This window comes from Pyrgilauda ruficollis, unplaced genomic scaffold (genome assembly GCF_017590135.1).
Source record: "Pyrgilauda ruficollis isolate IOZ18807 unplaced genomic scaffold, ASM1759013v1 scaffold14, whole genome shotgun sequence".
Classification (NCBI taxonomy): Eukaryota; Metazoa; Chordata; class Aves; order Passeriformes; family Passeridae; genus Pyrgilauda; species Pyrgilauda ruficollis.
The window spans coordinates 3340238-3354561 of record NW_024512543.1 but is presented as its reverse complement, the minus strand read 5'-3'; the positions used below and the strand labels follow the sequence as shown (position 1 = coordinate 3354561).

Below are 14324 nucleotides of genomic sequence, written 5' to 3'. Positions count from 1 at the left end.
GCACTTAAAAACATTTTCCAAACTAAAAATACAGACACCTAGGTCAATATTGTTACTTAAAAGATGCATCTTCAGGAGAAGCTCTATGGATTAACACACACACACTCACACAGACAGACAGACACAGATACAAAAGCAAAATTAAAAATAGTATTTTTAAAAACACCAAAGAAGGATAGTTAAACATCTCTGTCATTCAGCAGCAGCTGTCCAGTTTTATTTGGGGTTTTACTAATTAATCTCAGAGATTTGTGAATGTGACTATGCACTTTAAATTGGACAGTAAAAGTGGAAAGAGGGAATGACCAGATGCTGTGTTACCAATGTTATAAAGATTAACCCAGAAACTGGAAAATGGACACACTTAAGAGTAGAAGAAAATTTTGTAACAGTTCAAGTTACTGCAGAAGCACTTCACTGAATTTAAATTTTAACTCTGTTTTTGACAACACTAGTGACTGAATACAAATTCTTTAGACTATATAGGTTAAAAAACCAGTGCATTTTATTTAGAACTATTTTTTCCTATGTTTGCAACAATTCAACATCATAGCTGTGTATAATCAAAAGCACTACTCTTAATCACAGAATCACATAGTGGGTAAGGTTGGAAGGGACCACAGTGGGTCATCTGGTCCAATCTCTCTGCTCAAACAGGGTCATCCTAAAGCACACTGCACAGGATTGCATCCAAACAGGTCATGAGTATCTCCAGTGACGGAGGCTCCACAGCCTCTCTGAACAATTTGTTCCAGTGCTCGATCACCTGCACAGTGAAGAAGTTCTTCCTCATGTTCAGGTAGAACCTTCCTGCCACCAGTTTTTGCCCATTGCCTCTAGTCCTCCTGCTTGGCACCACCAAGAAGAGCCTGACTCCATCCTCTGACACCCTCCCTTCAGATACTGAATGAATTGATGAGGTCCCCTCAGTCATCTCTTCTTGAGGCTGAACAGGCCCAGCTCCCTCAGCCTTTCTCTAGAAGAGTTGCTCTCTTGTTGCACTTCACTGGACCTGCTCCAGTAGCTCCCTGTCTCTCCTGTCCTGAGGAGCCCAGAACTGGACACAGCTCTCCAGGTCAGGCCTCACCAGGGCAGAGCAGAGGGGCAGGACCCCCTTCCTTGACCTGCTGGCCATGCTCTTCCTAAGGCAGGATCTCATTGGCCTTCTTGGCCATAAGGGCACTGCTGGCTCATGGAATGCTGAACTATAAATCCTCTCCTCTTAAATCTTAAGTTTACTGATTCAAATGACAAGACCCAAATTTTGATTACAGAAGTGGACCAAGTCACCCAGTAAGTTTTCTTCAAGATGCATCTCATACCATGCATTATTTCCTAATTCATCTCTTTCCACAGACACACACCTCCATAATCTTCTTGTCCCCGATGTCTGGAATTTCTCTTCTTACACCCAGTATACAAAGAATCCTAGCTTCCATTCAATACCAATTTCCCATCTTCTATTCTTGCTGAGCCAAAACTAATTTCCTCCTTCCACCTTTTCACAAATGCTTGGAGAATTGCTCAGCTTCTCCCACAGCTAGTACCCTTCTGAACTCCCCACTGAGAGATTTTAAAACCTGCCCTTCATCACTACAGTGATTTCTTCCACTGTTATTTCTCCTGTTCAAACAGCTTCAGTCTAGACCAACTCCTAACTAGTTCTCAAGTATGTCAGACTGATGTATGTTACTCACTTCTCAACCCTGGCCAGCTTCCATGGGTAGCTGCTTTGCCCATTGCTTTGCACTGATCCTCCCTCCATGATCTCAGCACCTCCAGCATGAAACCTAGCCCCAGCTTTCTAATTGCAAGTCACACTGTCCTCCTTTCTCTAGCTTCAATTTCCAATTCCTTCAGCAGTCTTCACAGCTTTTGGCCACTATGGCTAAACAACTCCCAACTGAAGACACTTTTTTACTGTTTGACATCCTTTTTTGTATCTTCTGCTTTGTGTTCCCTCTAAGGAGAGAATTTTACAATCAAATACCTAACACTTCATAAAGTTAACGAGAGAATCTGCTTCTTACAAAGAGATCTCTCAGCTGACAAGCCTGCACTAAAAAAGGTACACCCTCCTTGTTTGTAACTGACCCTGCTCTCCACAGGAGGCTGAACAGGATGACTTCCTGATGACCCTTTCAATCTAAATTTTCCTAAAGAGGGATTTGTACAATAAGGATTACCAGAGGTTATAGAGCAGAGACATGTCTTTAGCAGAGTTGCTGCTCAGGCACACAAATACTAGAGGTGAAATAAAAAAGAAGAAATTAGCAATTTCATAACTATTTTTCACTCTGTATTCTCAACTACCAGCCAATAAGAAAGAAAAAAAAATCAAGGAATTTTGGTGCAACCCAGAAAAAAAGGCTGTCTTTTTAAAGCAATCTGGATCTTTGAACAGGTATGGATTTTGAAAACTGAACAGACTTCCATGGATTCCCAGTGCATCTTCTTTACTCTAATGACACACATTTTATTTAAAATACTTATGTTTGAGGAAGAAAGGTTAGAAACTTTCTCTAAGCAACCATAATTAAAACAATGACAACTATGAAACGAAAAATTTCAGCATCCATTTCTTAAAAAATTATTAACATTACATTTTCATCAATGCCTAAACAGATTTTCATAATCAACACCAATACTTTAAGAGATGTATTGGTGCAATATTTTTATCAGGTGGTAATTGATAATGCAAGACAGAATGGGAAAAAAGCACTAGCACGTTTCTCCCTGAAGTGTCAACAACCCTTTATTTTAAATGACAACTGTGAATTGTTCATTCCTTATTCTGGTCTACATTTCATCAAACACCATAAAATTGGGTATTACTTACATGGTTTTCCTCAATCTTAAGAAGATAGAGACACTGACTTAATTAATTATCATCCACAAGGTATTTTACTGTTCCCCAAATGGATCAGTTTTGAAAAGTCACTTGCTAAGGCACATAGCCTGATGTTTGGCTAAATAAAAATATCCCAAACCACCACAAATCTGAAGGACAAGAAGACTTTAAATTTATTTATGAAAAATTATCTAAATTAGGTTTCCAGTGACCTAAAAGAGCATTAATATCAAACAAATCTTTACTCCATTGGCCTACTCGCTGCATTTTACCTACCTAGTGTTTTCACAGTGTAATGAGGACTCTCCAAAACAATCCCTTCTTCTGTGTCAAATATTGGATTATCTATTCCAGTTTTAGGAGGAATTTGTGCTAGTTTCTTTAGCCTCATGGAAGCAGTAAGGTCCAGTTCTTGTTTCCTTCCCTCTTCTTCTCGTCTGCGCCTTATGTCCTCCTGTTGCTGGCGGATTCGCTCCAGTTGAGCACTGCGCCGCATGGGCATCATCCTGGAGCCCAAGTCCCCAGGGCAATCAACAGCCATTTCTCTGTGCTTCTGAGGCTCCTCAGGAGACACAAGATCCACATTTTTTGCTTCACTGTCAGAGTCTTCTGTGATATGTCCATTCATATGAGAAGTTGTCATGATTATTTGTAATTATGCTTATGCTCTTCAAAGCAAAATGCTGCTATTAGGCCAGTTTGTGTTACAATATTGTGTAAAATCCATTATAGATTCAAAAATATTTCCCTTCCATCACAAGACACTTGAAGAGGCATCCAGGAGAAAAATCTAATGAGAGATATATTACATTGGACAAATAAGAAAACACCTAAGGTCCCCAGGCATCAGAACAATGGAACTTTGCATCCAAATTTACATAGTGGTTCTTCCCCTACTAAGAACTACAGAATCCTCACAAATCTGTTTCACATATTTTGGTAGACTTCAGGTGCCAATGTCAGAAAAGGAGCATTGTGCAAACATGAACAGTGTCAAAATAATGTCAAAATCTTTTATTCCCAAGTGAAAACCATGGTGATTCTGTACTTAACACAACTGCAAATAAGCAGTTTTCAGAGAGTTCTCACTCAAGTTTTAATTTGTACTTTCATTCTTAAAAATTCCAACACAAACCATGCTAACAATCCTGCAGACACTAAATATGAAAAACTTGTTATAAACAACATGTTCCTAAGTAGTTGAGTATGCTGAACACAAGCAAAGATATTTGCATTTTTTGTTTATAAATTGAGGCATTTGATGTAAACATTGCTTCCTGGATTCAGAGAAGGCAGGTCTGACATAGAGTTAATCCAAAAGATACTATCTAAAGCAGACAGGAGCTGCACTTACACAATTACAAGTACAGATAAAATCCTAGGATAAGGGTTTGGACAATTCTGTTTAGCAGCTACTCTTAATACTTCCCATAGGTATGCATTAAAGCAGGAAGGATTAAATACAAGAGTTAAAATCCTTGTGTGGGAGTACAGACATACAGATTTGACAGAGAATAATAATTAATCTCCACAGTCAACTATGACATTCCACTATACTACACAGTAGTAGTGTGTAGTTATACTACTACCTTAACCTAGTTTCTTATTTCTGATGATTCAGGCTAAAGAGCTTAGGTGTCCTGATAAATATAACCACTCATCTCTTACATATAATACATGTAAGTGTGTGTTTTATACCACACTGCCTTTCTGTCAGTGATCGTTATCCACAATCTGTCCAATTAAAAGGCCATAAAATTAACAAACAGTTGCATACTATATCACCAATAGACTTAATTTTTCAAGTTACATTTTATCACTTTTTTTAAATTTACTGAAAGGACATAATATGAAATATCTCTAAGTTTTATTACACACCAGAAGCACCAAGACAGAAAAAAAAAACCCAGAAAACCAAAATCCAAAATCACCTACATTCTTATACCAAATGTTTGTGTTTGGAGGAGGAAGGGAAGGATGTTTATGCTGTAATTAAATTGAAAATTAAATATCTATAGCTCTGCTTGGGAGAAGCAGCAATAGAAACTCCTACACAAGTTTTTGCCAGCTTGCAATTCTAAAAATGTAGAGCTTTTCATTTTCATGAGGAGTAGCGCACAGCATACAGCAACAACAAAATTATTTCCCTTACTTGTTTCATCTCTAGCCCCTGCTACTAAAATAGTTATTACTAAAATCTTCCCGATAAGAAAATTAAATTAAAGCATTTCTGTGGCAGTAAAAATTCTTTTTGTGCCCTTATAAGGTACTTAATTGCACTCCACTGCTCAACATCCAATACTCAGCATTCACACATTCAGGAAAAAAACTAGGCAAAAAAAGTTGATCAAAACCTGCATGGTACTGGGGCTAGCACTGCAAGTACCCCACGATTACTCAGTGTCTGTAAATCCTTCAGTTAGTGCCCAACTCAGAACAGCTTTTCAAAGAATAAAGCAACACAAAATTAGCACTTAGACAGGGTTATATAAAACACCACTTTAAGAAAAAGTTCTGTGAAATTCAGAGAAAGGTGGATAAAAATTTAGCAAAATGATCCTCAGGAAGCTGCACTTCCCCTTCTGAAAAGGCAAATTATCTGTACAGAAATACCAATCCCCAAAAAGGAAGCCTCATTAGGAACAATACAATTGCAAAGACCACTATTTTAGCTGTGGACTGAAGATAATACAAATTCTTTTAAATTCAAATTGTGTTGGCCATAGCTTGTCTGAACACTGAAACTTTTCAAAGCTACACTCATCTCTTTTCAACTCTGACAAGCTGAAAGAAAACTCACATTCCTGAGTCTATAGGGTACAACCAACAGGTGCTGAAACAATGAATAAGGTGCTGTGGGGATGAATAATATCTATTTAATCAGCACTAAAAAAGTAAAAACAGGGTGTGAGGATCTGTAAGAAGTAAAACACAATTTTATACTCAATCATGTGTAAGCTAAATGATGTCACACTCTCTAGTGAATCTTAATCAGAAAGAATTATCAGAAAATTGAGTTGATGGCCAATGCTTAAAAGCTGGTCAAGAATATTTACAGTGGGATTAGCTACATATCCTCCATCAAATTTCAAGTGCCAGCTACAAAAATGGCCCACCAAAAACTCATATCTGTATATAGAGTGAGAAGATTTAAAATCTCTTTAGTTTAATAATGTGAACTAAAGACAAGAGAAAAATAGAGTCTGGAGTAACAGGCAACCTTAGTAACACTGCTCACATTTCCAGCATAAACTGTGTGCAAGACACAAAGGGCATATAAATTCTTTGAACTGCGTACCAAGACATTTAAGTCACCTGTGATAATAGCTGCCTACTTTCAGTATTCAAGATCCGAGTCAAGCAAATAAAAAAGAAACTAAAGCTACAGAAAATCAGAGCTCTCTTGGCAGTCACACTTTAACAACAACAGTCAGAAAACCACAGTGACAATTTAAGAATTTTGTCATTTTATATAAAAAGTATTTCTGGTATCTCAGAAAGCTAGATACTTCTAAAACCAGCAATAAACAGTACAGCAAAAGAATAATGCTCAGATTATACAAAAGATGATACAAAATATCACACTATCAGGCAACCTAAAATTTGACCTTATGGAAACATCAAACCAAATACACAAAAGCTGACCCCAGATATAAACTAGCTGGTAATCCATAAAAGCATAAGCATGCTGCAAATCTGGAATGCTGAACAACTTCCTTTAACCAAAGAACTTCTGATAATGGGTGACCCCTTCCAAAACTAAGCTCTTCTCCTCCTTCCTGTTGTCTCAGGTCTGCATCAGACACCACAAATCCTCATCTCCAACTGTTTTGGAAAAATGCTACTACAATAAATGAAATAATCATGTAAGGAAAGAAAAAAACCCAGATCACCTCTCAAGTCCCTCTCCACAATGGTCCTAAGGATGCAAAATGTAAAATATTACACTGATAAAACCTTTAATTTGATTCTCAAATTAAGGTGTGGCATAGCTGAAATTAAAAATAAGATTCAGCTTAAGGGAGGTATTAGGAACAGGAAATTTTATTTTAACCAATATGCATGGCATCAAAAGTCAGAAGATGAATAAATTCAGAAACTGTTCTGTTGGTTTTTCTTTCTGAAGGTTCCTTTTGCAATTTTAAAAATTCTGTGACAGCAACAGTAAGGGAAGGTTGTTACACCAAGTCTGTTCTCTGCAGATTGTGGATTATCCAATAAAACAGATCTTCAGTCCAAGAGAAGCTTATTTTACCAAATTAATATTTAGTTCTATGGAGAAAAGTTTGCAAACTTACTCAATAACAATAATTTTCACTATTTCATATGTACAATCCACATAATAACACTTGTAACTAAGAGAATTCCTTTCCACTTCAGAACTTGGTAGTGGCAGTTCCTATACTTTCTAGATATGTACAAGAGTCTGTTACACAGCTTGATTGCCCAAAGTTTAACAGGATTAAATCATGGCTTTGAACATCTTGCTTTGAACTGCCGATATCTAACTGGGGAATCTCAGTGTTTCCACATGACATGCAGAGCTTTCCAAAATAAACCAGATTTATGACTCTCTCAGTCCAACTTCGTATCACAAGTCTTACCAACACAGTCCTGGAAAGTGTATGTGAAAGTCTCTTCTTCACAGATTACATTTATTTTTGGCCTCCAGAGGAAGACTTGTAAAAACTGATAATGTTAGGAAAGCTGTTAAACTGCACTTCATTCACTCTGGTCACCATTGGGCATCATATAAAACTCTGACTGGGATGCAATTATGAGCAGCAAACAAACCATATCTCTGATGCAATTTCATAACAGAAAAATTAAAGAAAAAGCACAAGTACTGTATTGGTAACTATACTAACTACTGGCAAAAATACTGTATTTTACAAGCCACCATTCTTCATTCTTCACAATGTCAGGCTCCTACCATCTTTTTAAACATCCTGAATACACTAAACAAAGCACAGACCCCAAAAGCTCAGTAAAAGAATAAACATACATAAATGCAATCATCTTGGTGTGCAAGGCAGATGCTAGAATAAAATATATACTAACAGAGACTGAAATAGAAGTGCTCTAAGGTGGTTTAAGTTTTCACTTGCTTCCTGGGGACTGTGGCTGGTGTGCATAACAATCCTAATTGCTTTAACAACTAAATTCTGTACAGTAAAATTAAATTTGTTTTGCTTCAGCGACTTCCAAAGAGCAAAAATTACATCTTCTGGAGGCTGAGGTTGTATGTTACATGTCAGCAGTGTTTAAAATTCTTTCATTGCTAGAACTATGATTAGACCTGATAGTTCCCTTTTTAAAATTCATTAAAGCTGCAAATTCTGAATGACTGCAAGGAAGTTCAGTGCTTACCTCCAGTGAAATTTCATTAGTTTTGGCACAGATTAGAGTATAAAAGCCCAACCTACATTTGTAATTTTAATATAAACACAAGAAATAAATATTAAACATCAGCACAGTGCAAGGATTTATCATCAGCTTAAAGCCATATACTACAACAGACATGGTATATTAAAATATTAATTAAAAACAACTGGAAGATGAATTCTAGGTTGTTGAAGTGGATTAGAAATTAGATTAAAATCACATACAAGATGTTTCCTGATATCTGAACTACTAATAAAATATGATCATAAAACTATGCTAAGATCTCTGCCATTTATTATTAATGGCTCACATAAAAGTATGTCTTCTGGTATTTTTACTCAGTACTCCAGATTCTAGGCAAGCTAAACCTAAGCCATAAAAATCACAAAGTACCAAAGTTAAATACTTCAGTAATTCTACAAAGGGAAGCTCGGTGTAGGAAAATAAAAAATAATTCCCAGCTTTCCTTGCATCATCTGCTATGCAGCATTTTTTCTTCAATGGGATTTCAGTGAATCTGCAAGATTAGGAAACTTGGAAAGTAATTACATAAAGGAAAACACAACACAAATCACGCTGCACAGCATAAAAATGACTACCATACTTGATGATAGTTAAAGATTAGAGTTTATGACAGAAAATACTTCACAGATATATCCTATGGCTCTCAACAGTACCTGAAATAACTGATATAGCCTGGAATGGGCTGATATTTTGCAAAAATAAGTAAAAGTTAGAAAATTTATGGCAACTTGATATCTCTAGTCTTTAGTTTACCAAAAAAAAAAAAAATCTGTAATGAAAAAAGAATCTTTACACTAGCTTTCTAACAAGTTCAAGAAAATTACTTTCTGGCATGGTTTGTTTTTTCAGTCTAATATTATTATTTAAACTATTCTTTCCTATAACTAGATATTCTAGCATAGACTCTAGTACTGGAAGCAAACTCTTCCTTTAATATCCAGCTGACACTTGCTTTAATAATTTCAAAACAGAATTCATTATAACACCTGTCAAGCAGAGTAACTCAGTACAACACGTGAAATTTAAAGGGCTCTTAGACATGCCAAGAGGTTTTAGCATTCCATGCTCACTTAAACGTGCAAGATATGTGAATCAACAGCAAAAAGGGCTAAACCCTCAAACTGATCATTATTTTCACTGTTAGTAGTTTCTAAGTTACATTTGTACCAGGACAAAAGCAATGTTAATTTGCAGCATTAAAGCACAGAGAAATTGAAATGAAACTGAACATTCAGATGCTAAGGTTAGATTTCAGTTTTATAAATAGTATAAACAAAATGCTCAGCCTGCAAACCTGGGACATATAAGCACATTTTTTTACCACATTTGTATTACATCTAAGAACTGTAATCTATTTAAGAAATCAGATTTTATTAGGCTTGTTTATCTGTTAATGCAATATCACCAATCAAAAAAAGTCACAGCTCAAGAATGGGCCTACACTATCAACTTCAAAAGACACAAGGTGACTCCCTACAAGACTGATATGAACTAAGTGTTTTCCATGAAAAACAGGCACCAACAGGAGATGTACATCATGTCAATCAGCAGCCACCTCACTCAGACCTCCTTTCACCAACAGCACCTTTGCAGTCAAATACATGCAAGATACCTCTGCAGCAGTTGTATGAAGAGGGAGGAACAATTAAGGCTTATTTAAATTCCTGCCCATCTCACCGTGAAAGCCAAATGCTGCGTGTTCTATCAGCAGCAGCCTTTCTTGGTTAGCATAGCAACAGTGAGCTCCTTTAATTAGCTAAAATTGATAGCACAGGTCAAGCCATACATGTGATAGCACAGAACCACTCCACATGAAGCTTTTTTCTACTGCATTTATCAACGTTTTTTCTTTTCAGTTACACAAAGTGCTTCCTAAATTGACTGAGATTTGAAACAATTGTTGAAAACACTAAGAATAAACATAAACCACAATTCCCTCTGTTTTAAATTAACACTAACACATCATTAATTTCTGCTTTTTGGATCAAATGAAAAATGGACAGGAAGAAGAATAAAGTTACAGCTGGGGTGAGAGGGAATCACAACAGAAACAAACTAGAGTCGGTTTAAAGAAGCTTATTGCTAAAAGTCACAGCTAGACAAAAAAAAATTAAAACACTTGTGAAGGTCAGTTAAACAATTCTGTAACATAGTATTTATGTTCTAGGTTCTGTTCATATTTTGTATCCTCGATAAAGTTTCAACACAGTTGTGCTGACAAGTCCTAAACCACGGTGAGAAGCACAGCAGGGGGCAGTCTCTGCAGCACTTAATGAAAACCTGAAAAAAACCCAAAGCTGTTTCAAAAGAGAGCTCACAGAAACATCCAACACTACAGACCATTAAACGGCCTGCCGCCCACATCACCCCAAAACAGCACACAGATACACCACCCCAGCATCCCACCATGGCTTAGATTAATAGGCTACAACTATGCATACATTTGAATACTCAGTTCTAATCAGATCTTTAGCACCCATAATCCCTGTGACAAAACCCGTTTATTTTATATATAGATATGAGTGGATAACATAGGTGCCTACAAGAGGCAGTGAAAATATGACATAATAGTATGAGAAAAAAGGAGTTATCTTAATTTAGTAGTTTTTTAAATGCTTAGAAACCTTCAAGCGTAACAAACGAAGAGTAAAGAAATTCCTAGAATTCCTGGGATTGTTAACAGATCTCACAGGACAGCCAGAAGCATGCTAACAAGACAGTAATTTCTTATCACCCATTCACAGCTAAAACTTCAGCTTTCATTGTCTTAAAAGTAAATATGTCTGTCCTCACTTTAAACGGTGGTTATAGTCCCTGCGAAATTAAAAACACTGCTGCTGTTTTAGTTCTCTAATAAGATTCCTCCAACCCCATTGAAACTGTGTCCTTGTTGGCTCAGGCTCTTGTATTCTGGTCTCATTTTAACCCCCATATTTTTTTGCATGTTATTTTTAATGTCAATGCTTGCCACTGCTTCACTAGGTAAAACACAGTATTAATAGCAAACGTTCATGGGTACTAGTATGTATATGACACTGTCACTTCAAAGAGGTGGCTGAACCAAAGCTAAATTAATTAATCCCAAATTAAATTGAAGTTCCAATGTTCCACAATTTCCATCTCATCTGACGTTTAAATCCATACAAAATGGCATTAGTTTAGTATTCCACAGCAAGTTATTCTTAAGCCACATTTACAATACTCTGAAGAAAGACTAATGTCTTCTTTATTTATTTTAATACTCCAATATCTGCCAAATTCAATTTAGAAATATCACCTAAAGAATATGGAAATACAGCTATTCATCTAAACCTTTCATCCAAAATGTCAGCTATCTAGTTCAACGGTCTTCAGAGATTATACTGGGACCAAGACTGTCTTCTAATTTTGCATGATTGAGCTATAGCCTTTGCAAGTACAATCAAAAAAGCAAAAAGCAAAATCTTACAACACTATGCAACAAAGATACATGTGCTAGCTTCTTTCATGTGGCTATCCTTCTCAGGCTCTCTTTTCAATTCCATTTTGCAAGATTAACTGGATGCGTGTCTGGGATGATTTTAAAAGCTTTTTTTAAATGATCCCCAATGATATAACCTGATTAGTTGTGTCACTATGTTACTCATAGGTATGTGGGGGCGAACGGGATAAGGATCTTCTGACTTGTTTTTCTGACTGAAAAACAGGACATCAATCACCAGACGATATAATTATTCTATCAGCTTCACAGGATTCACAATCACATATCACAAACTCAGAACAACCACATTTCATTTGAGCTCTTCTCTAATTATTTACAGGGAAAAAACCTAACGCACGAAGTATTTTAGCTACTCAGGTCTCTGATGTCACAAGACTTTCATTCCTAAATTCATCTGAGATGATGGTGACTGTTTCACTGAGCAAATCCCTGAAAAACTGCTGCATAATTTTAAAATTATTTATTATAAAAATTATTATTATAAAACATAAAATTATTTTAAATACTTCCAGAAGTATTTTCTCTTCATGGGTGTAAGGTTTTCTTTGTCTAATTAGCATAATCTGTAGTTGATTTTTCTGGAGGGAACTGTAAGCAAGGCATACAAGCCATGGCAGTGTGTATGAAGTTTTTTAGCCATTTCAGTATTACTAGTATGGTGAGATGCCCTGCTAGACATAAATGACAGAAGCCCTTGCTACTACAGAAGAAAGAAACTCCTCAGCCAGGACAAGTGCAATGGATAACTACGGCAACAATGTGGATAACAATGGATAACTAAAGAACCAATGGGTGACAGTTGAAGATTGCAGAGGATTATGCTCAACCAAATTCATGTCCATGAAATCTACTGGGATGCTTCTCATTCCTGGGAATACAAATAGGAAAGTTAAAACTCAACATTCTGCAGGCTGAAAAAACTGTTGAGAATTTGCAGTGCTGTAGTTTCTTCACACTGTCAGTCACATTACTTAATATTTGCAAACATTGCAGCAATTTTTTCAGGGAACTCACATAATTCATATGTTTGTGCATAACTAACTGCCAACTGCTAGAACAGAACAAAGCTGACTAGGCTTTCAAGTGTGTCCTACTTCTGCAGCCTTCCAAACACAATCAGTAGTTCATGAATTTATGACAAGCACCAAAAAAGAGACTGTCAGTATGATTCCTTGGACTGTTAAGCTGTGCTAGTTTGCTGCTGCCAAAGACCTGCAGTCTCATTACTCTTGCTCCTGACTGCTCCCTTATGCTCTCCACTTTTGGGTTGTACAGCCATTACCTTCTCTGACAGTTTTGAAGCCTGTCAAATCTGTCACCAAGTAATTTTAATTCAACAAGATTGCAGAACGTCACAAAATACTTTTGTTTGGTTGGTTTTGGTCAGATTGGCATGCCAGAACAGATCTGAAAGGTGAAGATTATTGAAAACAATAATCTGAAAGGTGACAAGATTGGCATAAGGGTCAGGAGCACATGTTTTGAGACCAGGGAGGTAAAGAGGTAAGAACAAAGACAAGTACTAATTCCTAGCCCTGGCAGCAGGGAAACAAGTCCAAACGGGACTGCATCTTCTGGAACCATATTCTGTGAGCTCTTCTCACCTCCCACAAAAAATCTCATCAACACCTACTTATTCTTTTCATCCTTAACAACCCAAACAAAATCTATTAAAAAACCCAAACAACAAAAACAAGCAAACAAAGAAAAACCCACAAAAAAAACTCCCACACAAAAAAAACCCCACAAAACCCCAACCAATCAAAAAAACACCACCAAAAACAACCACCACAGAAAAGCAACCACACACCTACAAGCATTTTCATATCTTTCTGATGATGAAAACAGGGCAGTTAAAAGGGAAGTATTGGTTTCTCTTAAAAAGCATACTCAAACACTGTGGGTGTAAAGCACCACAAAATTTACATTTATTTTTGAGCATATTTCCTCCCAAATGAAAATGATAAATTAATCATCCTAGTGTTTAACGTGGTGATTTCAGTATCTGAACATCTCTGCATATTCATTACTTGAGGATACTCAACTAGTATTCTCTACTATCTTTGTGTAAATAGTATAACCCACAACTCAGAAGCAATAGCTTCTTTCCCCCCGTTTTTATAAATGACAGCAACAACACAGATAGATGTTAACTTTCTGCAGCAGAAGGCATTAAACAGATCACCTACTGATTAAACAGTACACCTACTGGCCAAACACTAATACAAACAAAAATACTACCTCAGGCATACAACAGAATTCATATATGGAGAACCACCTGAGAATGGACAAAAACTACAAAACACCATTCCCAGTACTTATCACAATGATCTTTTAAACTTGCAGGAGCAATGCCAAGCATGACCAAAGAACTCATGCTGATTTCTGGGTCACACTATAAGGGAAACCTGCTGTACCTACCTACACCATGCAGTAACTTAAAACAGAGGCCACATTGAAAATGTGCAGAAAAATATTTTATGTTAAGTATGACCAAAATTTCACTATAGAATATGAAAATCAAATGCTTTGTAAATAACCTACATTATTAGACTTTGTAATAAAAATGCATGAGAAAATGTC

At 36.5% G+C, this 14324-nt stretch overlaps 1 protein-coding gene across 1 annotated transcript in view; it reads right to left on the bottom strand.

The window, feature by feature from the left end:
* Positions 1 to 14324, bottom strand: part of PALS1 (protein associated with LIN7 1, MAGUK family member) — a 55554-nt gene that overhangs the window by 25174 nt on the left and 16056 nt on the right. The window contains exon 2 of the mRNA XM_041459830.1: positions 3128 to 3641. Within this exon, the coding sequence (XP_041315764.1) occupies positions 3128 to 3494 (367 nt within the window). The 5' untranslated portion in view covers positions 3495 to 3641. The remainder of the gene's footprint in view (positions 1 to 3127; positions 3642 to 14324) is intronic.